Here is a 25043-nt window from a genome sequence, read left to right on the forward strand (position 1 = left end):
AACAGAAGCACAACGAAATCTTGCAGGACTGGTGAGGGCAAACTGGGGGGTGTCGGTGGCAAGTGTGGGGTTTTTCCTTTTTATTTTTTTCTGTTGAAAAAGGGTGTGTGACAGCCTAGGACCAAGGGATATTGATGGAGAAGCGCTGATGCGTGACACCACCCACCTGACAGCAACGTTTATCCCCTTGCCTGAGGTTGCAAGACCCATTTGTGTGTGTGCGTAATATTAAATAAAAAATAAGCAAAATGAGGACTAAAGGTTCTTTGGCAGCCCTGGCAGGTGGCAGGGCCCCTGTGAGGTTTGTGATACGCATTCCCACGTGTGTCCCCAGCTGGCACAGGATCGCTGCGGCCACGCCGGCGCGGAGCTGTGTTGTGCTGCCGGGCCAGTTGCTTGGGAAAAGGGGAAGGAAAAAAAAACTAAACAAATCAAAGAGGAAAAACTCACCCAGGCAGGCAGCAGCAGGCTCCAGCATAGCCGAGGTTTCCAAGGCTACTGCAGCCACACTGCCAGCTGGGACAGAGCTGCTTTTGGGGTCATTTTGTACAATTTTAAGTGTTTGAGTTGGTTGAGCTGCTCAGGTTGAGTGTTGGGGGGGAAGCTGCTGACAGAACCTGTTGGTTCGGTGCAAGCCTGGCAAGTGAGGGGGTTGGGCAATGCGAGCTTTCCTAAAGGGCTCGGAGGGATGTTTCCAGCTGAAATCCTACACCACGACCATCGGGAGCCACAGAGGGGCCGACATCGTCCTGCAGGTAGGGCCGAGGCAGCTGAGCATCCTGAAACGAGCCGTGGTTTGGACGGAGGGGAGGGAGGAGGATGTGCTGGAGTCCTCCGCGCTAAGTGCAGAGGTACCAGTTTATGCTGGGATTGACGACCAGAAAAGGGGCTTGGCAAAGCAGGGACAGACCTGGAGCCACCTCCAGCAGCGTTCCCTGCCTGTCCCTTGCCTGCTCCCAGTCCGCAGGTGTGGCAGATCGTCATGCAGCCCTGGAATTCTCCGCCTCAGACAACAGCTTCGTCCTTCAGGACTTCAACTCCCCCCACGGCACCTTTGTCAACAGCTGCCAGGTCCAAAACGCGGCCGTCAGGGTGAGGCCGGGGGACATCCTGAGCTTCGGCACCGCGGGAGCATCCTTCGAGCTGGTGCTGGATGAGGCTGCCCAGGTAGGGTGGGGCTGCCCGGGCAAGGGTGGATGGGGATGTCCGGGGAAGGTGCCCGGGCAAGGGTGGGTGCGTTCTGCTGCCCAGGGAAAGGTGCCCAGGGAAGGATGGATGCTGTGGCCCATGGAAGGATGCCCGGGCAAGGGTGGATGAGGATGTCCAGGGAGAGGTGCCCTGGAAAGGTGGGTGGGTGTTGCTGCCCAGGGAAGGCTCCAGAAGCAGGAACTCGCTCCCGTCTCGTCTGGGAGATCCTGAGGAAAGGTGCCAAAGGCAGGGAGGAGGAAATTAGAAGCTGGAGCTCCCTCTGCTGAAGAAACTCGGGCAGTTCGGTAGGGAAAAGGAAAAGCACGGGACATTAGCATTAGCAGAGGTAGATCTGGGAAATGTCCTTTCCCTCTATTTGCATTTCATGTTTCCTCCTATGCCACTTAGTAAGAGAGAAGCTTCAAATAAAACCTAGGACAGCTGATAAGTCCCAGTAATATTTTTATTATTTTGGCTCTTGAAGAATCCAAGGTGCTGCCTAGATAAAGCTAGATCCTGCTGGAGCGATGAGCAGCTGAATTCCCAAAGGCAGGATGCACACAGAATCGGCTCTGCACAGCGATGCAGAGCCGGTCCACGCGGTGCCTTTTCCTCGCTCTGTGATCCTCCTTTGGAGGAGCAGCTTTGAAGCCTGACCCTGCTGCCTGCAGGGAGGGAAGCACCTCGGCTGTGAAGTGTCTAACAAGGGGAGGGATGGCTCCTCTCGAGTCTCAGAGGAACGTGTTGTACAGAGGAGCAGCACCCGGCTGGGAACCGCATCCTGCCGTGCCCAGACAGGGCCAGTGTGAGGTTTTTGTGCAATCCCGCAGTGAGCCAGCGCCGTGGGCAGCAGCACGAGCAAAAGCAGCAGGGCTGGGATATGCCCCGGGAGAGGGGAAGGTGCTGGACTCACAGGGAGGCTGCGCTGGGGTCTGGGGCTCCGTTAACAGCCGGGTGTGGAAGGATCCACACCCAGATCCGACCCCACGCTGGCAGATGTTTAGTGCAGCCCTTGTAACTGAGACCTGGGTGGTGGCTTATCCCCAGTGTCCTGGAGAGCTCTGCTCGTCCAGAGAACAGCAGGAAGTGCCCGAATTCCCAGTCTGAATGGGAAGGCAGAAGGGCAACGGGAGGCTTTGACTCACTGGAGTGAAGGGGAGAAACGATGGGGCAGGACCTTGTGTGAGCCAGGAGAGCTGTGCAGGGAGCGCTGCTGGACCGTGCGCATGATGGGCAGAATTAGGGCAGTCAGATGGAGAGGGGAAAGCCCAAAAAGCAGCAAACCCCAATATTTTCCTTTTGCTTGAGCAAAGAGTCTGGATGTCCTGATTAATATCTGACCCTTGAGTAACGGAAATGGGAAAGGACTAAAACTGTGCCTGGGTTTTGCACAACATGGTGCACGTGAATCCAGGGCTAAAATCTTTCCTAAAATCTTGCAGATAACATGCTGTTTTCCCACTGTAGATGTCCTGTCCCCCCTTGAAACATCACGTAGGGTGGACAGGGCAGCTCCAGGTGGTTGCTGAGCCCAAACCCACGACTCCTGCATCTCGCCTGCCCTCGCTGCAGTGGCAGCTTCCCTCTGACTCCCCGGGCAGTGGGGCCCCCAGAGCCCCTGGCCAAGTGCCCCATCTGGTGCTGCCGAGGCGGCCTGCAAGTGCCCGGGACAGGAGCACGGCCAGTGCCGCCTCTCTGGACACCTTCAGCAGGACCTCTGCGGTGAGGCCAGGTACTCCATGATGCCAAACCAGCCATTTGTGTCCTGGTGTCTTCACAGAGCAACTCGGTGTTGAGTGGAGTTGATTGGAGCAGAAAAGGGATGAGTGTTGAGCAAGTGGGTGCGAGTCCTTGTCCAGTGGAGCTGATCAAAATCCGTGTGTGGTCCTGGGTGGCGTTCGGGTCAGGGAAGAAATGAGCTGTGACATCCCAGGGGGAATGCTGTTGCCCTTGCAGAGGGACATTTCCTCTTCCTTTTTCCTGGTGTGGGACCCAGAAGGGCCATGACTGATTTATCTGCACCACTGACTCATGTGCCTGTTCCCGACTCCTGTTTGAAGGGGTGTTTTTTCCTCCTTTGAAGTGGCTGCCTTGAGTGAAGGCACTTTAAACTGGATCCATACGTGACACACCTCTGAAAATGAAGTATGTGATAGAGCAGGGCAGAGGTGAGGGTTTGGGGGAGTAGCACAGCTGGAGAACATGACATTTGCCATGAATTTTGTGGTCTGGGGCTCGATGCTGCGGATTTCCTGCTGTGGGGTTGGGTTTTTTGAGCAGTCATAAGCCGCACAAAGTCAACAGTGAGGTGCCGAAGTGCAGAATGGAGGCAGCACCGTGCAGTCCCGGTGCTGAACTGGAAACCACAGCGAGGGCGAAGGGAGGGACACACACAGCCAGGGTAGCACGAACTCCTGTGCTGGGGAACAGCCCAAAGGATCCCCGTGCCCTAAGGGCAGCGAGCAGAGCTGTTCCCATGTGGGAAGACAAAAAAGCTCAGCTTTCTGAGGGGCTGGGCAGTGCTGGAAAATAAGGGCAGCCTCTCTCTGCTGTGTCTCTGCTGCTTGGAGGCTGCTTTGGTTCCCAGAGGTGAATTACTCTCTCTGCTGTGCAGATTGTTTGCACTCTAAGAGTCTTTATTTTGGTTTCTCTGCTGGTTGTGAAGTGAGCTCATGCCCTGAATAGTGGCCACTGCCTTGGAGTAGTTGTGGGACGAGGGAAAAGGATGCTGCAGGGAGCATTTCTGCTGCCTGCAACCACCTCTCATGGTGATAATTTGCTGTCTTCCAGTCTCAACCAGCGTCTCAGGGAATGGTGCAAGCGCTGTGAGAGGACCCCCTTCCCTGGGGACTCACGAGGTGGATCTCCTCCTGCGGGAGAAGGTAATGCTGGGGAGCGAGGGAGGGAGGAATGCCATCCCTGTCCTTGGCAGAGCAGCTGAATCCTGCCAAATGGCTGTGTCCCACCGGGAGTCCCAGCAGGGTGTGGGGACAGTGGGTGGCTGGAGGATGTGGGAAGCTGGGGACAGCAGGACCCTTGCTGATGGCCATGAGATGGTAGCCCTGGGCAGGGGGTCTGGAGTCTCTGTGGCTGCAGACTGGCAGTGGCACCTGAATCTGCCCACAGGGTGAGAAGCTGCTGGAGAAGGAAATGGGTCACCTCTCTGGTTTGGAAACAGAGTCAAAGGGAAAAAATGTGGTGATAAGAGACCTGCAGGAGGAGATCGCAGCCATGGCAAAGAAACTGGCCCAGGCAGCAGTGAGGAATGAGGTTGAGCTGACCCAGAAGCTGCTCACCTTCAACCAAGAGCTGGGAGCCCAAACTGAGGAGATCAAAGCCCTGAGGGAACAGGTACTGGAGGCTTCAATAGGCACTGAGCATGGAAAACACCTCTGGTACAGGTGTGTTTGTAGAGTGACACCCAGGTTTGGGCAGGGGGCATTTGTGTGTCTGCAATCAAGGGAAATGATGGAGGGAGGTTTTTTCCTTCCCACCCTCCCTCCCTCCTTTCTTTCCTTCCTTCCTTCCTTCCTTCCTTCCTTCCTTCCTTCCGAATTCCTTCCGAATTCCTTCCGAATTCCTTCCTTCCGAATTCCTTCCTTCCTTCCGAATTCCTTCCGAATTCCTTCCTTCCGAATTCCTTCCTTCCGAATTCCTTCCTTCCTTCCTCCCTCCCTTCCTTTTCAAATTCCTCTGGCATTAGGATTTCAGCAGGAACAGTCTGAGCACATTTAAGGCGGTATTTGAAGATGTTAAAGAGCAATCCCACCAAACCAGAAGCGCCAGATGTCCCTCTCTGAAGGGGCTGTAGCAGAGTCAGTGAATGATCTGGTCAGGAACACAGGTGAATCTGTGTTTTGCAGATCAATGACCTGCAGAGAGGCTCAAGCCAGGTTTTCAGCCATTCCCTCCGTGAAAGAGACCTGGAGATCGGGAAGCTGCAGAGAGAAAGTGAGAAGTTGAAGAGGAACCAGGCTTTGACTGCAGGTATTGTGTCCCTGGAGCTCTGGGTCAGGGCATGAAGCAGTTTGGGACTGGCTCTGGATAAGGAGCAAGCACTGGCCAAACTGTACAGGTAACGAATTACTCCCAGTGGCTTGTAGAAATCATCAAATCCCAGAATGGTTTGGGTGGGAAGGGACCCTAAAGACCACCTCATTCCACCCCCTGCTCTGGGCAGGGACACCTTCCACTCTCCCAGGCTGCTCCAAGCCCCAGCCTGGCCTTGGTCACTTCCAGGGATCCGGGGGCAGCCACAGCTGCTCTGGGCACCCTGTGCCAGGGCCTGCCCACCCTCACAGGGAAGAATCCCAATATCCCATCTAAATGTCACATCTGGGTGACCTCTGACCAGAGTTGTTTTCCTCAGGTCTGGTGAGCAGCTTGCAAAGGGAACTCCTGCAAAAGGACCAGAAAACCCAGCAGCTCCAGCAAGAGATTGAAAAACTGAAGAAGGAAAACCGAGAAAAGGACAATCAGCTGGCCGTGGTTTCAGCCAAGGTTGGCAGCACTAACAAGGGGCTCCGTAGTTTATGGTCTGACATGGGGATTAAGGTGGGACAGCAGGTGAGAAGGGTTGTGCTTCCCTCTGGTGGGGATGGTAGCAGTTGTATGGCTGGGATATAGTGGTGATGGTCCCATGGCCATGGCCGGGTGTGCCACGATGCCTACGGATCCTTCCCCAGCTGGATCTCCCTCCTTGCTCTGCATCAGGTCCCACGTGCCCTGGATTCCTGTGAGCGCAGTAGTTGTTTGTACACACAAAATATTCCTGCCAAGATCCTCCCGAGGAGCTGTGGAAACCCTGTCACCCCTGTGCCGTGGGGCTCCCTGTGGCCCGGCCTGGATTTTTCCTTAAGGAAAGTGGCATGTGCAGCAGCTTGTTCCTCTGCATGTGCAGCTCCTCCTCAACGGGCAGAGCTGCGCCGGCAGCATGATAAGGGCAGAGGCTCTGTTGGCTGCAGTGTGCCAGGAGAGCACAGGGACTGACAGGGAATCCTAGAATCGATGAGGTTGGAAACTGAATTACCAAAATATGGGTATGGATCTAGTATTGACACCCAAATGAGACGGACGAAGACTCCCTAACAGTTTAGAGTTAGAAAGTGTATGTTTATTCCAGCGCCGGGCAGCTGCGCAGGATAATTCCCTGATACACAGTGCAAACGTACAAGCTAATACAGAGTCTGTTTATCTACAAGAGTTCTGAATATTCAAAATACAGATGCTTATGTATAACATTAACACCTCCCATTCTCCGCTTCGCATGGAAATGAGCTTAAATGTCATTAAGCATGTGTAGTGTGTGCTCTGAATTGAGTCGGTGGTCTCAAAGATGAAGTAAAAGTAGTCTTCCTCGATTTGACCTTTCTGCCTTCCTGGGTTTTGACAATACAGATTACTTTTGGTGACCTTCCAGTTCCTCTTTGCGTGACTGTTGAATAGATTCTCAGATGGGGAGAAAATTGACAATTGTTTACGTTCCCTAAATCTATTTATCAATGTTTCTGTTTCTCATTCTAAGCACAACTAAACCAACATAAAAGTGACAGGTAATCAGTTATTTAGTAATCAGTTACTCACATCTTGAAAACTCATTTCAGGTCCAGCTCTTCTTAACTAACTATTAACCTTTAATTGATTCTAACCAGGCCTAAACTCTATTCTATTTTAACTAAATTCAGCGCAGCTAACCGTCTAACTAAATCTTTGTGTTTCTTTGAAAATTCTGTGTTTCAAAATGACCTCTAAGATCACTGAGTCCAACCATTACCCCAGCACTGCCAAGGCCACCACTAAACCATGTCCCCAAGTGTCTTTTAAATCCCTGCAGGGATGGTGACTCAACCACTGCCCTGGGCAGCCTGTGCCAGTGTCCCATTCACAGCAGGAGCAATGGTATCACTGCCCTGATGGTTATTTTCCTTGGTTGCCATTCCTTCTAGTGCTCAAGAATTAAAGAAGAAACAAAGCGCGAACTCGGAGAGCAGGAACTAATCTCCTGCAGAAAGGTGAGTCGGAAGTCATTTGGGGTAAGCAGTTGGCTGCAGGAGTGCATCAGTGAGGGAATAATTAACTGGGCATTGTAAGGGAGTTGTTTGGAATTCAGCTCCTGTCCTGAAAGGCACATAATGGGCATAAGGACCTGGGGAAGTGTAAAATCTGTTGGATTTGTAATGCTGAGTTACAGTGTGAAGGGGAGGGCGGGGGAGAGGGGGCTTGGGGGGGTTGTGATCAGAAATCAGATTGGAATTCCACTTGTAAGCTGATATAACCACAGTAAACATAGGCTAGAAGAGAATTCCAGGGTAAACAAAGTGAGTTAGATGGGGAGAAAATCTTGCTTATCGGTGGAGGTGATCCAGAGGGGCAATGCCCAGCTGCCCTGGTGAGACCCCCGCCCTCCCCGGGCTCTTGCAGCGCATCGAGGAGCTGGAGCGGGACCTGGAGGGGCTGCAGGGGGAGATCCGGAAGCATGAGAGTGTCCAAAAGCAACTGGCTGAGAAAGCCAAGGTACGCAGCTGGCTGCACGGGACACACAGAGGGGGCAGGTCCCATCATCCCAGAGGGGTGGGGCGAGGACCAGCAATCCCTGGGAGCTCAGGCTGGATGGGCAGGACGTCCAGCTGTCCTGAGCTCTGCCGTGGACCCTGAGGGAAGAAGGAAAATAACTCAGATAGCAGAGTGCCCTGTGTGGGTGTTGGGTGAGGAAGTCAAGGATGGTCAATATCCCAGGGACCAAACCCAGGCAAAATGCCGGGAGGGGTCGATGCTGCAACCCCACTCCCTGCTACAGGATTGCTGCCTGCCTCCTGGTACTCCAAAGCTGGAGCTGTCTGATGGGAACAGTGGATAGTTAGGGTTGAAATGCCCGTGGCAGGGTTTTGGATGTCACTCTGAGATGCCAAAGCTCTCGTTGCAGGCAGAGGAGGAGCTGAAGGCAGCCTGGTCCCAGCAGGCGGGGCAGCTGCGGGAGATGGGGCGCAGGGAGCGCCTGCTGCGATCTGACCTGCAGCGAGCCGGGGAGCAGGTAGGGAATGGCAGGGATGGGAACATCACCACTGGGGCCATGGGCAGCACAGGGATGCGGCTTCCCACGGGGAAGGACATGCTGTGGAAATGGAAACCCAGAGTCCTAAGCACCAAACCCTAGCACGGGACTTACCTTGTCATTGGGTGAAGTATAAAAGGCTTATCCACAGGATTTGTGTGGGCAGCATGGACAACGGAGCAGTTTAATAGGATACAGAAAAGGAATCTGTGATCTTAGTTACGCTGTCTGGGAACCACACAAACCCTCCTCAGTGCCTGCATAATGCTGCCCTGGGCAGGGACAGCCCTTGCAGATAACATCTTGCTAGATATTGATCATCAGTGATCAGCAGAGCAGCTATCAATGATCGGTGATGTTTGTTTCCATGTGCTGATCCCTGCTGCAGCTGGAGACCTTCAAGACCCGAGTGATGCAAGTCTGTTCTCCATCAGCAGCAGGCAGCGCAGGGGAATGTGTGACAGAGCAGCAGGTGAGTTTGGGCATCAGTTCACAGAGATGTTCGATGCCTCCAACACCCAGAGTGGCTCAAGGCGGCCGCGGCAGAGTGGCCGTGGGACGTGCTCCATGTGCAGTGAGGCCAGAGCATCCAAGCTTCTTCAGAGGAGGAGTTGTGCTGTGGCTGTCCCAGGTTAATGACATGAAGGGAACACAGTCCTTTTTGTCTCCCAAAGCTTGGAGGGAGTCAGTCAGACACGCCCAGGAGCCTGATGTGACTGCCAGTGTGCAGCAAGTCTCAGTTGTTGCTCTCTGAGACCATCCTCAGCTGGAAAACAGGATGAGCCTTATCCTCATCTTTCTTCACCCACTTTTTCCAGGTGATAGAGAAGGTCAGGCAGATCTCTGATGAGAACCAGCAAAGTCATGAGAGAGAGAAGAGTCTGCAGAAGGAATTAAGCTCCAGGCTCGCACAGGAGAAGGAGGTGTCTGCAAACATCGAGGTGTTCAAGAACTCCCTGCAGAAGCTCCAGGTCAGCCTTTTAAATACTGAGGACCAAGTGGTAGCTGGGAGATTGTGGCACAGGGTGTTTTGTTGGCCTGAGGATAGGTCAGAGTAAAGATACAATCCTGAAGCAAGGCATCATCCCAAAGTGTTCATGTAGTTGTTCCCAGGAGTTTGTCAGATTCTCCATAAAGTCCATCCCATTCCAGCCCCTGCCATGGGCAGGGACACCTTCCACTGGACCAGGTTGCTCCAAGCCTTGTCCAACCTGGCCTGAGATGTTCAGAGATGTTGTGTCATTTGCCAGTCCCTGAAGGCCACTGGCAGTGGAGACTGGCTTGTTCCCCTCTGGTTCCATTTGTTCCAGGCTTGCCTGAGGACCCCCTGCAGCAGCGCCAGCCTGCGAGGGGAGCTGGGGCAGCTGGAGGTGTTGTGCCTGGATCCCTCTGTCTCAGCCATCAGGGCAGCAGTGGTGGACATGGCACGTGGTCCCCTGTCCTGGCTGGAGGGTGTGGAGCAGCTCCTGGACAGCGCAGGGATGGACCTGAGCACCTCTGGCAAAGGTCTGTGTCCTGCTGGGCATCCCTGCTGGGAATGTGGGATGTCCTAGCAAGCCAGCTGTAGAGGAGAAAGTCCAGCATGAGCCACTCCTTGGGGAGAAAACCACAGAATCATGGAAATTTTTAGGCTGGAAAATACCTCCAAGGTCACTGAGTCCAGCCATTAAGCCAGCACTGTTCCCACATGCCACAGCCTCACACTTTTTGAACACTTCAGGGCTGGTGGCCTGTTCCAGTGCCTGACCATCCTTTTCATGAAGAAGGTTTCCCTGATATCCATAATATGGTGTGTGAGCACCCCACAGAACGAGGCTCCGTTCACTTTTGCAGGGCTGTTGGCTGCTCTCGGGAGCTTGTCAGAAAAGAGTCAGGAGATGGCACAGAGGAATCAGATGTTGCAGGTACAGAAATATTTATGCACATAAACCAGGTGGATTTGGAATCTTTCTCTGGGTAGATATGATGGCAGTCCCAAGCAAGCCAGTGTGGCACCTGGACTGGGGATGTGCAGTAGCTGAGATCCCTGAACCTACAGAGCCCACTGTTGGTGTGTCCATATCCATAATGCAGAAAGGATGGAGAGGAGATCTCTTTTGTGATTTTTTTTGTGAGTTAATGTACACAGGAGGTTTATTTCTTGCCCTGCTGCTAACACACTTCCTTTAATACCTCGGTGTCTCCCTGTAGGAGCAATTAGAGAAGCTCCAGGAGCTGCAGGCAGAGCTGCTGCAGGAGCACACAAAGGAGCTGGAAGCAAAACACGAGCAAGATTTACAGATAAAAATCCAGCAAATTATCCTGGAAAAGGACAAGGAGAGCAAAGAGGTACAGTGACATGGTTGGTGTTTCAGAAAAGGAACGTTATGCAGGAAAGATGGGTGTCTGTAGGAATGCTGGCTAGCAAGAGGAGGAACCTCTAGCTCCAAACTGAGTGCAGTCCCAAGGGCCCAATAGGATCCCAGGTGGACATTGGATATCCTCCAATATGGATCCAGGTGATGTAAACTCCCAAAAGTATCCATGGTGGAACTGGGAAGCACCTGCAGGTGGCATCAGGATGCACGGCTGCCAGTCAGTCACTGGGAGAAGGGAGAGCAGGGAGCGTCGTGATCCATGAGCTCAGGGAAACATTGCCTTGCTTCCTCTCAAGCCTTCTCTCCCTCCCTCCCCATGCTGGACTCCCGCTGGCTCCTTTTTGGCTGGCAAAGGATATCCCTGTGGAGCAGGGGGGCAGCAGTCCCCCTCAGTCCCAGGGAAGCCCAGGCCATTGCACCAGTGGCTCTGGTGTGGGATGCAGTGTCAGTCAGGGTGTGAATGGGTGTTTTGCCGTGTGTGTGTTGGCATCATGGTGGCCTTGTAGGACAGTTTCTAGTCTGCTTCTCTGTCTGGCACCTTGGGAATGGTGGTTTCCTGGTGTTGAGTTTTCCAATGATTCAGGCAAGGAGCAGCCAAGCAGCTCCTACCCAGTCTCTCAGCTGTACTTTCCCCAGGTGCTCCCATCCTCTCTTTCACTGAGTCACCTCGTGTCCTGCCAAGCTTTTCTCCCATCACCTGCCCCTGCTCCAGAGCAATAACCCTCCCTGCTGCTTTCCTCCTTGGAGCTGAGGTCTTTTTTTCCTGAAGTGAATCTGTGGGCTGGTGATTCACAGATTCTGGAAAGCGCTGTCACTGAGGAGAAGGACAAGTGCAAGAAATCTGTGGAAGAAAAACAGAAGAAGATCCAGGAGTTGGAAAGCCAGCTAAGAAGCATGGCTGAAGTGAGTATGGGAGGTGAAGCAGGACAGCTCACTCTTGGAATGAAGAAAAGGGAAGGTGTGCTGTAGTGTGGTGCTCCGGGGGCTCAAATCAGTGGACGAAAGGGTTTTTTCCCCCCTAAATGCACAGAGATGCAGCTCTGCAGAAAGAAAGGTGGATTCCTGGCTAACCTAATTACTGCTAATTTCTTCCCATAGGCAACAGCAAAGAAGGCAGAGGAGCAGGAGCTGACAGAGGGAAAACTGGGAAAAGCTTTGCACGAGCTGAAGGAAATCGCTGCACGAGAGGTACTTGCACTGACCCGTGCAGGTGGAGGATGCAGTGCTGGAGACGAAGACTTCCCCATCCCTGAAACCCTTCCCTTCCCTCCCCTCCCTTCTTCCAACTGCCATCCAGGGGAGAGGATGGCAATGGTGATCCCAAAAGAAACCCCCAGAGCTTCCAACCGAGCTCCCACGTCTTGTTTCCCAGGCGGTGCTACAGCAGCAGGTGCTTCAGCAGGACGAACAGCTCAGGGCTGTCCAGGAGGAAAATGAGCTACGGAGGCAGAAACTGCACGAAGAAGTAGCAGGATATAGGGAGCAAAGCAAGCAGCATTCCCTGACCATCTTGGCTTTAGAGGACAGGCTGCTAGAGGCCGCTGAGCAGCAGAAGATGCTGGAGGAGGAAAAGGCAGCACTTGTGGGAAAAATGGAAGGTAGGTAAGGGTTGTATGGGATGCACCTGATCCAGGAGCTGGCTGGGTTAACGTGGAATGCGTGTGGAGATGGAATGGTGAATTTGCTGCTACAGAAAGCATTGGGAAGATGTTGAATGGAGGACCTGCAGGACAAGCTCTGTGAGGCCCTGCAGAAGGAGTTTCCTTGTTTGGTGGTTTTGGAGACTGTCAACAGAGCTTTGCCTTCAAAAATGGGGAGAAGGACTCTTTGCCCTCTAAAATGAGAAGACTGGGATGCTTTGGGCTGCTCCCAGACAGAAGCAATCCCAAGCAAGGCTGGATGTCAGGAATTGTCCGTTTGGCCTTGGAACTGCGCTCTCAGGGACATGAGTTTCCCAAAGAGACAGTCCTCAGCCCTCAGAGCTGCTGTGAAGGAAATGATTTGTGTAGCAGAAGCAACAAGTGTGTAAGTGTTACAAAGAAGTAATTGGCCTTTTTTTCTTGTGTCCTGTAGGACTTCAGTGTGATGCCCACAGGTCAGCATCGGGAGCTTGGCTGGGGATCTGTCCTGCCATGGAGTCACATGTTTGTCTGAGGTGAGCAGCACTCACTGATGGTGATCAGAGAGGCTTGGAGAAAGGCGGGGACCACTTGGGAGAGCCTAAGGAAGTCCAACGCAACTTGTTCCAAGATCTTTTTAGTCTGGGATAGGACTGGAGTCCCTTTGCTAGGCTGAAGTGATTCTACGGGTGTAGAGCATCAAAGGGATGCCAAATAGCACATGCAGATCTGCCATCCCATCTGGATGGATCCAGGTAAGGGCAAGGGTTGTGGCCAATCCCACACCACAGGGTGACCCCAGGGGACCAAAAGGCAGGTAGAAAAGGAATGTGTGAGCATTAATCAGGAGATGCAGCACAGGCTGTGTGCATGGGCTCCCTGAAATGAGGCTTCCCAATGACTGTGGGATTTGCACTGATCTTTCCCAGGAAACTGCAGGAGGAGCTGACAGTGGCACAGGGCATGCTCCTGGAAAAGAAGGCATTAATCAGCAGGCTCACCAGGGAGCTGTCAGAAACCAAAGCCAGGATGTCAGACATGAGAGGTGGGTGACGTGCACTGTGTGGCTGCCATCGTCCCCGTCCTTCTGCAAGCAGTGACCGTGTAGTGGGCACACACAGATCATGGAAATTGATGTCACCATCCCCAGGCAATGCTTTGTCCTGCTGGGAGCAAAGCAGGCGGTCTGTTCCCTTTGGGAAGGTGAATTTCTCCCCATCCTCGGCTAAGTAGCAGCAGTGACAATGAGAGAGCAGAGTAATCAGGGGGAGAGCATTTAGACAAAACTGAGCTCAGAATCACACTGGTGAACTTCTTGGAGCTGAAGATGTTCCAAGCCAGTGGACTGGGAGAGCCTTGCCTGGGATTCCCCCATGGGCAGGGCTGTGAACATGGGGATAGAGCCCATGAGGAACATGTGGAGTCAAAAGATGCAAGTCAGAAAATGCTGGTGAACTGTCCTCCTTCAATCTGGAGGAAAATTGCCACAGCCAGGAATTCCCCTGGGCTATACCTCCACAAAGAGACCGGGATGTCCTGTTGGCATGGCCCAGGATCTGAGGGCAGCTGTCAAGGGCAGGGCAGGGCTCTGCAGGGACGAGCCCCATTGTTGCTGCCAGCTTCCATGAGGGTCCACCAGCTGCAGATCCCCCAGGACTGGGTGGTGAGTCAGCCAGCATCCCACGAGGCTGTTCTGTGCTTAGGGGAGCTGAGTGAAGAGCAGAAGGTGGAGCTGGAGCACAGCCAGAGGCAGCTGAAACACCGGGAGTGGGAACTGAACCAGCTCAGAGGGAAGCTATCCGAGATGTCCAGCCTTGTGGAGGAGAAGGATCAGGCCCTGAAAGCAGCAGCTGAAGAGTTAAGGTACACCCTGACATCACCCGAGGCTTCGCAGATGCCACTCTGTGTGTCCCCAGCAGCTGATGGTGTTCAGGGTTCTCCCCAGAGCAAAAGGCACGTGTGAGAGTATCCGGATGGAGCTCAGCTCTGAATCCATGACACAGGAACTGAAATGGGGGGGTTTAGTGGAGCTCATGCCAGTGGATGTGTAACTCAGGCACTTGTAACTGAGTGTTCCCACCCACACCGTGGTAGTCATCGCTGGGTGCCCAGGGTGCTGCTCTCCACAAGCTGTTCGGGTTACCTCCATCCATCAGGGGGTCCCACAACATCGTGTCTCTCCACACAGCCAAGCCCAAACCCACTGCCAGGTGCTGAGGGATGCTTCCCAACAAACAGTGGAGAACCCAGAGGATGCTCCCAGGACACCAGTGCAGGCAGCTGAAGCCTCCCAGGGGGTGAGTCCTCATGGAGAGCACCGAGGTGTGGGTTTGCCAGGAGCATGGATGGCACACGGCATTCCTCGGCATCACGGTTAGAGCCAAGCCTGGAGCTGCTCCACGCTGGCCGGAGGGCAGGATGGCCGGGCACCCTTTCCCGACCCAGGGCTGTCTGTGCCGCCCCTGGTCCGGGGTACCCGCAGCCCCCACCAGGCTGTGGCTGGTTAATGAGCTGATGTTTGCACAGCACTTTGGAGCTTCTAAGCGCTGTGTGTGCTAATGGCTTCGTTAATTGCCAATTAGAGGCAATAGCGACATGCAAGCGTTCCCTCCTTTTTCCAACTTGCCAGCCGTGGATGCTGGCTGTGCAGGTAATGCAGAACCAGTTCTAGGGCTGTGTGTGCAGGAGTAGGGGCAGCTTATTGCACAGGACAGGAAGAAACGCTCCTCATTCTCCTGCGCCAAATTCCTGTTTGATTTCCCCGAGGCTGGAAAAGGGAAGAACTCGCAGGTGGTGGCAGCAGCAGATGGAGGGACTGTAGGAATTGTACATTCTGTACAGTGACGGTGGCAGCCAGCAGCGTGCCAGCGAGGCCGGCTGGCTGCGGGGGCCGGCCGGTGACTCACAGCCAGCTGATGAGCGGGTGGGAGGTATTGCCCGTCCTGTTCCACATTCTGGGATGCGGAGGGGAAGATCCAAGTGCTGAGGGTGCCATCTGGGAGCAGGATGGGCAGAGCCGAGGGGTGACAGCAGCCAGACCGAGCTGGGGGCCTGCAGCCGTCATTAGCTGTGCACAGGGCACGCTGATGGGCCCTAGCCCCATCACAGATTTTTGGATGTTTGTCATAATGCAGGGATCTGGATGGGGCTGGGAGAGGGCAGTGCACGTGTAGACAATAAAATGTCCCAGTTCGTGTCGGGACAGAGTCTGTGAAGTGCATTGGTGTCTGTGTGTAGATGGTAAATGCTTTGTGGTCATGCAAAGGACAAGGGAAAAACACCAACATGGCTGTTCAGAGCCGTGCACCATCCCTCTCCCGCCTCTCCAGAGCATTTGCAGGGTTCATATCCTGGCTACTACACAGCAGAACAGGAAAGAGGTCTCTGGCAAGTCTCTTATAGCCCCCCAAATCCATGGAGATGCTCCCCAGGCTTTGTTCTTGGCGTGTGCCAAGTGCCCAGTGTCTGGCAGCGAGGCTGTGTTTACGTTGAGCTTGTGCTGCGCCAGATGCAGACTGGGCAAGAACCAGCCTTCTGCTTGCTTCTTCCAGGAGCCACCATCAGACTTGGCTGAGCTTGGTGCAAAATGCCGAGGCCTCAGGCACGAGGAAACGATCCAGCGCCAAAAAGAAGGTTTGGCCGAGCTCCGGGAGAGAGTAAAGATGCTGGAGAAGAGGCAGTGCTCAGGTGAGCAGGGCTCTCCTAGAATCATGCAATGTTTTGGGTTGGAAAGGACATTAAAGACCATCTTGTTCCACCCCCTGCCATGGGACACCTTCCACTATCCCAGGGTGCTCCAAGCCCTGTCCAGCCAGGCCTTGGACACTTCCAGGGGTGAGGCAGCCACAGCTTCTCTGGGCAACCTGTGCCAGGGCCTCAGCACCCTCAGAGGGAGGCTGGGAAAGCTGTCTAGCCTCCAACTTGTGTGGAGAGTGGAACAGTTTGGCAGCTGCTTGTTTGCCTCCAGGTGCTGTGAAGAGCTATTCAGAGCAACTGGTGGCCAGGATGAAAGACTTAGCAGAGAAAATAGTCCAACAAAGAGGTCTTGAGATGGAACCTGCACCTGTGTTGGGAGAAAAACTGAGGGCCGGCAAGGTAGGGAGGCGGTGCATGGTTTGTAATGCCTGTAGCTTTGTTTGGAAAGTACGCCCTGGAACACGGAGAAATAGGTTTTCAGAGATGCTACGTAAGAAGTCAGGGTGGGAGATGCAGCCTGGTGGATGGCAGGCAGTGCTCCTGCAGAGGGTGGCAGCTCCACCACAACCAGCACGTTGCCTGGTGCTGTTGGAATAGCACCAGGGATGCCACGGGCTGAGTGGGGTGGGAGGCTTGGGACCACAGCGATACTGGGGTGGTTTTCTCATGAGGTAAAAGGGAGGCTCGAGGCCACTTGACCAAGATCCAGGCCCAAAGTGGGCTCCACCGGTCTTTCCCTGTCTGTGCAGGTTCCTGACCATGTTCCTAATGGGGGCTTGTTCAGGATCACCAACAGCACAGCGAGCTTGGAGATGGCTGAGGCAACAGTCTTCGGTGAGAAGATGGTACGCCAGGGATAGATGTGTAAATCATGTCTAGAGTGTGTGTAGATGCCCAGTGTGTGTAGAGTTTAGATGGTTTTTGAACACGTTTCGGAGGTATGTGACATCAGGATGCTGCAGGAATGTTGAGGATGAACGGCTCTCTGGTCCGGTTGAAGACATCCCTGTCCATGGCAGGCGGGTTGGATTAGATGACCTTTAAATTTCCTTTCCAACCTAAACTATTGTATGATTCTACGGCCCAGAGCACACTGTGTGTCTGCCTGGACATCCTGGGACCCCAAAACATGCCATGGTGCATCAGAGAGGCTGGGGAGCAATGGAGGGAGCTGCCAGGGGAGGGGTCCACGGGTAGCACAGCTGGTGGGTTGGGCAAGGAGGTCTCTTACCTCCAAAATGGGTAGGGAAACATCCAGCCAGGAAAACTCATCTTAGAGAAGGAAGCAATCCAATCCCAGTAAGCTGTGCAGCTGGGAATGAAATGCAAACCTACTTTCCTTGGGACACTGTCATCTCCTCAGGAAAGCAGACAGAAAGCAGATGGCTGAGCAGCGTGACGGAATGCAGCAGACCTGGTAAATAATGCATTCCCTCTTCTTCCCACAGTACCTTGATGTAATCGGTGCTCTGGGAAGCCTGATGGAGATGAAGGAGCTGTCAGGAATGCAGCCTCTGCAGCACCTTCCTCAGGAGAAGAGGGCCGAAGTGGGACTGCAGAGACAGAAGGCCCTGGAGCTGTTGTACAAAAAGATCAGGAACCTCCAGATTCGCCTGGAAAGGAAAGAAGAAATGCTGAAAGGTTGTGAGGGAAGTGTGGAGCAGCTCAGGTATGGAAAGGCAAGGTCATGGTTCTGAACAAGACCTGGTCCTTGGATACCAAGTGATGGGGAGCCTGCGGCAAGGAGTGATGCAACACTGCTGGGTCCTGTGTCTGTCTGGGACCAGTCACAGTATGGCCACAGTACAAAAACCAAATGTCAGGAGGAGTGGGGAAAGGTCCTCTCAGTTTTCTGCAGTGGTACCTTCTGCAGCCTCACATGGTTGAGCAGTGTCAGAGACATCCCAGACAGGTTCCCTTGTCTGGGATGGCTAGAGCCTGGGACAGCAGCAGCATTGGCTGGGCAGAGGGACGGTGTCAGTAGGACCAAGGCAGGCATGGGAGAGCCCAGCTGAGGGTCAGGGAGTTGATAAGGGCAAAAGACCAACAGAATCCTCCCCTCCTGTTTTGCACAGGCAGAACCAAGCGTCCCTGCGAAGGTGCCAGGAGGAGATGTCCAACCTGGAAGATGAAGCCCACAGGGTGGCAGAAGAGAAGGCTCTGCTGCGAGAGGCTCTGGAGAGGACACAGCTCCAGCTGGAGCAGGAGAAGAGGCTGCGACGAGCGGCCAAGCGGCGCAAGGTGAGAAGGCAATACCCAACTCCTGCTTTGTCCAACAGCCAGCTCCGTCTGTTGGGAACCATCCACGGAGGGGTCGGTTGGACCATCCCGAGGGGCTGGAGGTTCCGGGCTCCCAGCGCCCAGCCGTGGCAGCATCGCTTGATGAAGTTGGAGGTGGTGCAGGCACCTGTAGCGATGGGTTTGCGCCATATACAAGGGCGAGGGAGAAGAGCAGGCCATGCTGAGCTCTCGTGGTCAGCGCTGTGTCTGATGTCTCTGCTCTGCAGCCTGGAGCCACAAAGCCTCTCTGCTCGGGCAAGCCGAAGGCCAAGGAGCACGTGGCAGATGCTGTCAAATCAGGAAGGTCCTAGGAGAGACACCACGGGGACCTTCACTAGGTGGTGGTCTGCAGTAGAAATAGGCCATCGCTGTGGACTCTGTGGGGGTGGACGTGGCATGAGGTGTGGGTGCATTTTGAGGAGCTCCTGTTTGTGTCCCATAGCTCCTGGGTGCAACTGTACAGTGTAGGACCTTGTTTTCCCACAGTCCATGTCCCATAGAGCGTGGTGGGATTTATGGCAGTGGAAAACGTGGTGAGGATATCGTGCAGCATACACATGTGGGTGTATATTTGTGTGTGTGAATACAGCCCAGTGACCTGTGAAGTCACTTGTGGGGGGTGTGTCCTGTCCTTGCTGAAGTGGCCTTGAGCACATGAGGCTGACATGGCTTGAAAAATCCCTTGAAGCTCTCGTGTCCTCTAGTCCCCATTGTGTCACGAGGGGACTGGAACATAAGGCACGATGTAGTATGGAATTCTGGAATTCTTGGAACCCCGCAGGAATGCTGGACGTGCCACCTGGGAAGGGGGAAGAAGAGAACCTATGTGAGCCACACCAATACAGCAGCAGCATGAGGAGAAGCTGGGGAGATGAGAGCGACGTGCTGGGTTGGGACAGGGTGATGGCACAGGGTCACTTACTGATTCTTGGCATTAGCAAGATTTTGGGGAGCAGCAGTGTTTTGGGGAGGGGGGGTCCCTGCAGGCAACAGGCAGCTCCAGCACATCATCCCTGCAGCCGCTCCGCCTCGGCATCGCTCGGAGCAGCCCGTGTGCCGAGTCCTCTGCAGACCTCTTCAGCCGAGGATAATTTGGATGTGAGCAAAGCCCCACTGGGGATTTTTGGTCTTTATTTTTTAATAGGATCAAAAAGGTCTGGAAGCAGTACGGAGGGCTGCAGCGGGCTGGTGCAGGGCTGCATCATCTCTGGGCATGCGAAGCACCCACGTGTGCACAGTGGCCGATCCCTAATGGCAATAGCAGTGCTGTGGGGCTCTGCTAATTGGTGTGGCTAATTGGTTTTCCTGCTCCCTGTGCCGGGAGAAGCTGGATGCTTCCCCGTCTGAATGCCTGGGTTTACTTTGGGGCAAGGCATGACCTTGTATACCTGTGTAGGTTAAAGATGCTGCCGCCGTGGGCATCCTCTGCAGGTGTATCTGGAGGTGTTGGGCTGCTCCGTGACTCTGTGTCCTCCCCATGCCACATTTGGCAAACTCTGGGTCAGGAATGGATGGAGATGGCAATAGCACAGGTGGCTGTGAGTGCACCAGACTCCCCTTACCCTCCTTCGAGCCTATGGATTAATGAAATCATGGGTTGGTTTGGGTTGAAAGGGACCCTAAAGATGGTCCAGAGGGGATCCCATCAGGCTATGGGACACACTGGTGATGCCGGACCCTAAGGATCATCCCGGGTTGATCCCACCGGGGGATGGATGAGACCTGCCGGCGTTGCCGGTGGAGGGGAGGGGGTCTGAAGGGACGGTGATGCCTGATGGAGGGCGGCGGGGAGGGGACCCCTCCGGTGTCGGTGCGGGAGCCGGGCTGGCGCGGTCGGGCCGGCGGGGCGGTCCGAGGGGACGGCGATGCGCCGACGGGGGCGGGCAGCCAGAGCCCCCCGGGGCGGGCACGGGAGCCGGGGGGCCGCAGCCCGGCCCCGGGGCGGAGCGGGGCGGAGCGGCGCGGCCATCCGGGCACCGCACCATGGCGGCGGCGGCGGAGGAGCCGGAGGGGCGGCGGGGCCGGGGACCGCGGCCGGGACCGGCGCCGGGCAGCCCCGCGGGGCGGGCGGTGGGCGAGGGCTCGCCCGGGGGCGGCGGCCGCCGCGTCTTCAGCCCCGCTGGGGAGTTCCGCGAGTTCTCCCGGCGGCAGCTCCGCGACATGGAACGGCTCTTCCGACAGTGAGTGTGGGGCGCAGGGAGAGGGGGGTCCCCGGGTGGCAGCGCCGGGGCGGACGGGGGACCCCGGGCATCCCGCACCCACGACATCCCGGTTCCTGTACCCCCGGCATCCCGGCTTCTGGCAGGGCAGATGCCTCAGCGCCTGCCGCCCCGTGCCTGGGGGCGGGACCCCCCTATTCCTTGCGAGAGGGACCCCCATGCACCCCAGCCTCTTGCAGGCTGGATCCTCCGGCTCCTTGTCGGAGACTCCCCCGCCCCAGCTGAGTGCAGCAGGGATGTCAGGGCACCTCCAATTCCTTGCAGGAGGGATCCCCCTCCTACCCCTCTCAGGAGGGATGCCAGGGACACTCCTCTCCTCCCAAAACCCCTCACAAGATTGGTGCCGGGGACACCTTCCCCCAGCTCCTTGCAGGAGACGTTCCTGTGCGCCCCTAAATTCTTGCAGAAAGAACCTCCTGTCCCCCATGAGAGGGTACCCTGGTGCTGAGGCCAGAGACAGGGGGCTGAAAGAGGGGACCGGGGACCCCCACATTCCCTCTGCCGCATCACCGAGGGATCCCACACCCCTGCAGCCCCCGGGGCCTTAGAGGCCAGGCTGGCGTGTCCTCAGCATCCCTGCCCTCGCTGCGTGCCACCACGCGTGGCGGAGCGTGACTCGGAGCACGAGCTCGGCCCCCGGCCCCTGGGAACGGGGGGAGCTGGCAGCGAGCCTCCAGCCCTGGAAATTTCCAGGGGGAGCCAGAAATCGGGGTGACTCCAAGCGTGGTCACGCTGGAATGCGCGGGAGTAGCCAGGGGCAAACGGGACAGCCCGGAGCATCCCGCGGCGCGCTGGCTGCTTTGTGCGGGAGGCGTGGAGACAGTGGGACTCCGGAAAGCGCGGAGATGTGGTACAGGCGAAAGAAGGCTTGGCTGCGACATGCCAGTGCCCCTCATCCCGTCCGGCACCGAGGGGCGGATCCGCGTCGGCGTCCTGGGTGGTCTCGCTCGGACACGAGCGGGGGGTGGAGGAAGCGAGGAGCTGGAGGCAGTGACCGCCAAACACGAGGCTGGGGGGCTGCGTAGGGTGCAGGCACACCCTGTCAGCAGCCCTGGCGGTGCATGGAGCCTCCCTGTTCCCCGTGCCTTGCTGGGGGGCTGTCACCCACCGCCAGCACATGGCAGAGAGCCAGGCGCGCAGGTTGCTGCGAGCCGGGCACTGCAGCAGAAGGGAGCCTGCGGCGGGGACAGCGTGCTCGGGGTCCGCGGGGGGACAGTGGCAGGTCCCGGTGCCGGAGGCGATGGGTGGCCGTGCCGTGGGTGCTCCGGGCGCAGATGGCGGGGCGGGTGTCGGCGCCGCGCAGGCGAGGGAGCGGCGTGCGGAGCAGACGTGTTTGCCCTGACAGCTGCGGCGTCTCGCTGCAGCGAAAGGAGCAGCGCCGGGGCTGCGGGCCGCTGGGGAGGTTTGGGAGCCGGGGGGTCTCCCAAGGGAAGGATGCTCTGGAGCAGAGCCCTGCCGCACTGTCCTCGGGATGTGACAATCCAGCGGTAGAGGATAAAGCGATGCGTGGAAGGGTTTTGGGTCTGCACAGGGGAGATGGTGCCCCTTGGGAGATGCAGGATGCTGGCATCCCAAAAAAACAGAGGAGAGAATTGAGAGCAAGGAAGTGCCCTGCATCTGGGGAGGTGGCTTGCATGGGATGAAGTGGGAAAGCCAGGCTGGGCAACTCACCCCTTGCAGGGAAGGTTTGTGTGATGCAGGATGGAGAAGGACTTTGGAGAAGGGCATGGAGTGACAGGACAGGAGGGAAAGTCTTCAAAAGTGACAGAGGGCAGGGTTAGTTTGGAGACTGGGAGGAAGTTCATCCCTGTGAGAGTGGTAAGGCCCTGGCACAGGGTGCACAGAGAATCTGTGGCTGCCTCATCCCTGGAAGTGTTCCAGACCAGGTTGGACAGGGCTTGGAGTAACCTGGGATAGTGGAAGGTGTCTCTGCCGATGGCAGGGGGTGGAACAAGATGGTCTTTAAAGTCTCTTCTAACCCAAACCATTCCATGATTCTATGATCCTGTGCTCCAAGAGGGGTATTGGAGGCAAAAATCATGTGTGGTCCGTGTCCACAGCCCCACTTTGAGGGTGATGGCAGCAGTAGGCAGGGGTGAGCAGGACCATTTTGGGGTCCCTGGCAGATCAGGAAGGTGCTGCTGGAGACACAGAGCAGAGAGCAGCACAGAAGGTACAGATGAGTCACGGACCTGCAGCATGGGGAGCCAGGGCTCTGCGTGGCTGCTGCAGTGACAAGATAGAAAAAAAAAACCTCTGTCACAACGGGTGCAGCATGTAGCTGCCCACCTACAACGTGTGGAGCCGTACAAAGCGTGGCTCCGTGCTGGCTCCCCATGGAGATCCTGCTGTGCCACGCCAGCGTGCCGCCGGCACAGCCCACGGTGCGCTGGCAGTGGGCAGGGGAGCAGGCAGCGGGGTGGCTGCGGGGAAGCTGGAGGGGACTGTGGCACAGCCACAGGCAGGAGTCTGAGGAAGGGCATTCCTGAGAGGTCCGTAGGTAGCATCAGTGAGCAGAGCTGTGCCCAGAGCTCTCAGCCAAGCCCAGGCACCTGGCCAGGGCTGGAGCATGGATGGCACAGGCTCTGGGCAGTGAGGGTGGGTCACCTGGAGGTGTCATAGTGAGGAGGAGGTGGTGACATGGGGAGCAGTGCCTGGTGGGCTTAGCCCCATGGCCTGTTGTCCCATGCCGCAGCCAAGGGGAGCGTGTGCTCAGGCTCCTGGCAGAGAGAGCTGGCAGCAGGCTTGGCAGCATCCTGGCAGCTTCTCCTGCCAAGTGCCACACGGAAACGGGTATGACCCTGGAGAATGCTCCGGGGGGTTGTTAGTGGTTCAGCAGCAGCTTCCCTGTGGTCTGGAAAGCTGCCGGACACCATCAGTGCCCAAGGCCTTGCTGATCCCTCTGCTTCTCAGCCAGTGTGAGAGCACTCAGGGGTCTGCTGCTGCGGGTCAGTGTGGGGGCTGTGTGGGCTCTGCACCCCACGGTGATGTGTCAGGACCGTGCCTCCATCCTGCAGGTACGACGCAGGGAAAGATGGCTTCATTGACCTGATGGAGCTGAAGCTGATGATGGAGAAGCTGGGGGCTCCACAGACACACCTGGGACTGAAGAACATGATTAAGGAGGTGGATGAAGACCTGGACAGCAAGCTCAGCTTTCGAGAGGTGAGGGGTAAGGGGCTAGGAGGCTCCACGCTGGCAGGGAGATGTCCCCAGCCACTGTTGGTGCTGGTGAGAAGGTGGGCAGTGGCTGTGGTGGCTCTAGGGTCTTCAGGGAGCCAATGCAACCATCTCCCCCCGCAGTTCCTGCTGATTTTCCGGAAGGCAGCAGCGGGTGAGCTGCAGGAGGACAGTGGGCTGCACGCCCTGGCCCGGCTCTCCGAGATCGATGTCTCCACAGAGGGAGTGAAAGGTGCCAAGAACTTCTTTGAGGCCAAGGTGAGGCAGCGCTCAGGAGGTTCCACTGCAGGATGGCGATGCACGAGGGCAGTTTGGTGCTGGGTGGGCAGGAGGTGGAGATGTTGGGGTGGGCAGGAGAGCTTGGCAGAGGTCACAGCTGGATATTTCCATGCTCAGGCACAAGCCATCAACGAAGCCAGCAGGTTTGAGGAGGAGATCAAGGCAGAGCAGGAGGAGAAGAAGAAGCAGGCAGAGGAGCTGAAGCAGAGGAAGGCGGCCTTCAAGGAGCTGCAGTCCACCTTCACGCAGTGACGGGGCCAGGCAGGACTGGTCAGCGGTGCCCAGGCTGGCAGTGCTGCCTGTACCACGTGCCAGCCGCGCTGGGAGCGATGCCCGAGCCATGTGCCACCTGGGCTGCCGGCAGGATCCCGGCGTGGGCTCGGCACAGCACCCACCTTGCTGGCACAGCCTGCTCAGCCCCAGCTCCCCCCTCCCCTCTTGCTGTGGTGTCTGTAGGTGTTGTTCGTGCCCCCCACCTCCCCAGCGTGCCCCCCACCCTGTTCCCTGCCCGCAGCTGCACTGGGGGTGGCTGCTGCTGAGTCCCAGGGGAGCCACGTCCAGAATGCCTGTCCCTGGGACACCTGTGCCTGGTTTGTTGTGTGTTGTGAGTGCACTGGGAGGTTTGCAGGGTGGGGGCTTGCCCAGGTGGCTGTGATGGGTGTCGTGGTGGCCATGCTGGCTCGGTGTCTGTTGGTATTGCTATGTGTGACACCAGTGATAAAAGCCATGGCAAGGACCGGGTGCTGGTAGAGGGGCTCTGTGTGTGAGTGTGTGTGTGTGGTGCTGGGGGGTGGGTGCCCACTCACCCACCCCGCTGGCATGGAGCCCCCCAGGAGCTGTGTCTCTCTTTATTTTAGTCAAAGACGTACAGAAAGGCAGCTGCTGGCTCATGGGGCTGTATTATGTTTCTTCATGTTGTGTTCAGCCTGGCAGGATGAGCATGGTGGCCACGAGTGGTTGCCGTTGGTCACTGAGGCTCTCCTGTTTGTGGGTGGCTGTAAAGACCCACATCTGTCCCACAGTGTCCCCCAAGTGGCGGTATAGGGGGTGTGTTATGTTTTTTTTAATTTAATCCCAAATAAATATTATATTTCTTAAGTGCTGGTTGCTGGGGTGCAGTTGTGGGATGGGCATGTCTGTGGCGGGGGCTTGGGTGGGGGGAAGGAATCTGGGG

At 56.2% G+C, this 25043-nt stretch overlaps 1 protein-coding gene across 6 annotated transcripts; it reads left to right on the forward strand.

The window, feature by feature from the left end:
• The first annotated feature begins 322 nt into the window (after nucleotides 1-322).
• Nucleotides 323-24967, forward strand: LOC125337170 (EF-hand domain-containing protein D2-like). Of its 6 annotated transcripts, XM_048326547.1 has the most exons (28): nucleotides 323-755; nucleotides 961-1167; nucleotides 2656-2920; nucleotides 3979-4070; nucleotides 4315-4539; nucleotides 5052-5175; nucleotides 5558-5688; nucleotides 7134-7199; nucleotides 7609-7701; nucleotides 8111-8218; nucleotides 8628-8711; nucleotides 9058-9210; nucleotides 9550-9745; nucleotides 10073-10143; nucleotides 10430-10567; nucleotides 11392-11499; nucleotides 11695-11784; nucleotides 11969-12194; nucleotides 12670-12751; nucleotides 13145-13260; nucleotides 13919-14078; nucleotides 14404-14512; nucleotides 15767-15902; nucleotides 16183-16310; nucleotides 16661-16756; nucleotides 17360-17580; nucleotides 17987-18152; nucleotides 18419-18800. In XM_048326547.1, the coding sequence occupies exons 1-28, from the start codon at nucleotides 660-662 to the stop codon at nucleotides 18500-18502; spliced, it is 3771 nt and encodes a 1256-aa protein (XP_048182504.1). In that variant the 5' UTR covers nucleotides 323-659; the 3' UTR covers nucleotides 18503-18800. The 6 variants fall into 6 exon arrangements, with proteins under 6 accessions (XP_048182504.1, XP_048182505.1, XP_048182503.1 ...); XM_048326548.1 differs by lacking the exon at nucleotides 18419-18800 and adding an exon at nucleotides 23428-23550 and having other exon boundaries at nucleotides 683-1167; XM_048326546.1 differs by having other exon boundaries at nucleotides 683-1167.
• The last annotated feature ends 76 nt before the right edge of the window (nucleotides 24968-25043 follow it).

This window comes from Corvus hawaiiensis, chromosome 22, assembly GCF_020740725.1.
Source record: "Corvus hawaiiensis isolate bCorHaw1 chromosome 22, bCorHaw1.pri.cur, whole genome shotgun sequence".
NCBI classification, from domain to species: domain Eukaryota; kingdom Metazoa; phylum Chordata; class Aves; order Passeriformes; family Corvidae; genus Corvus; species Corvus hawaiiensis.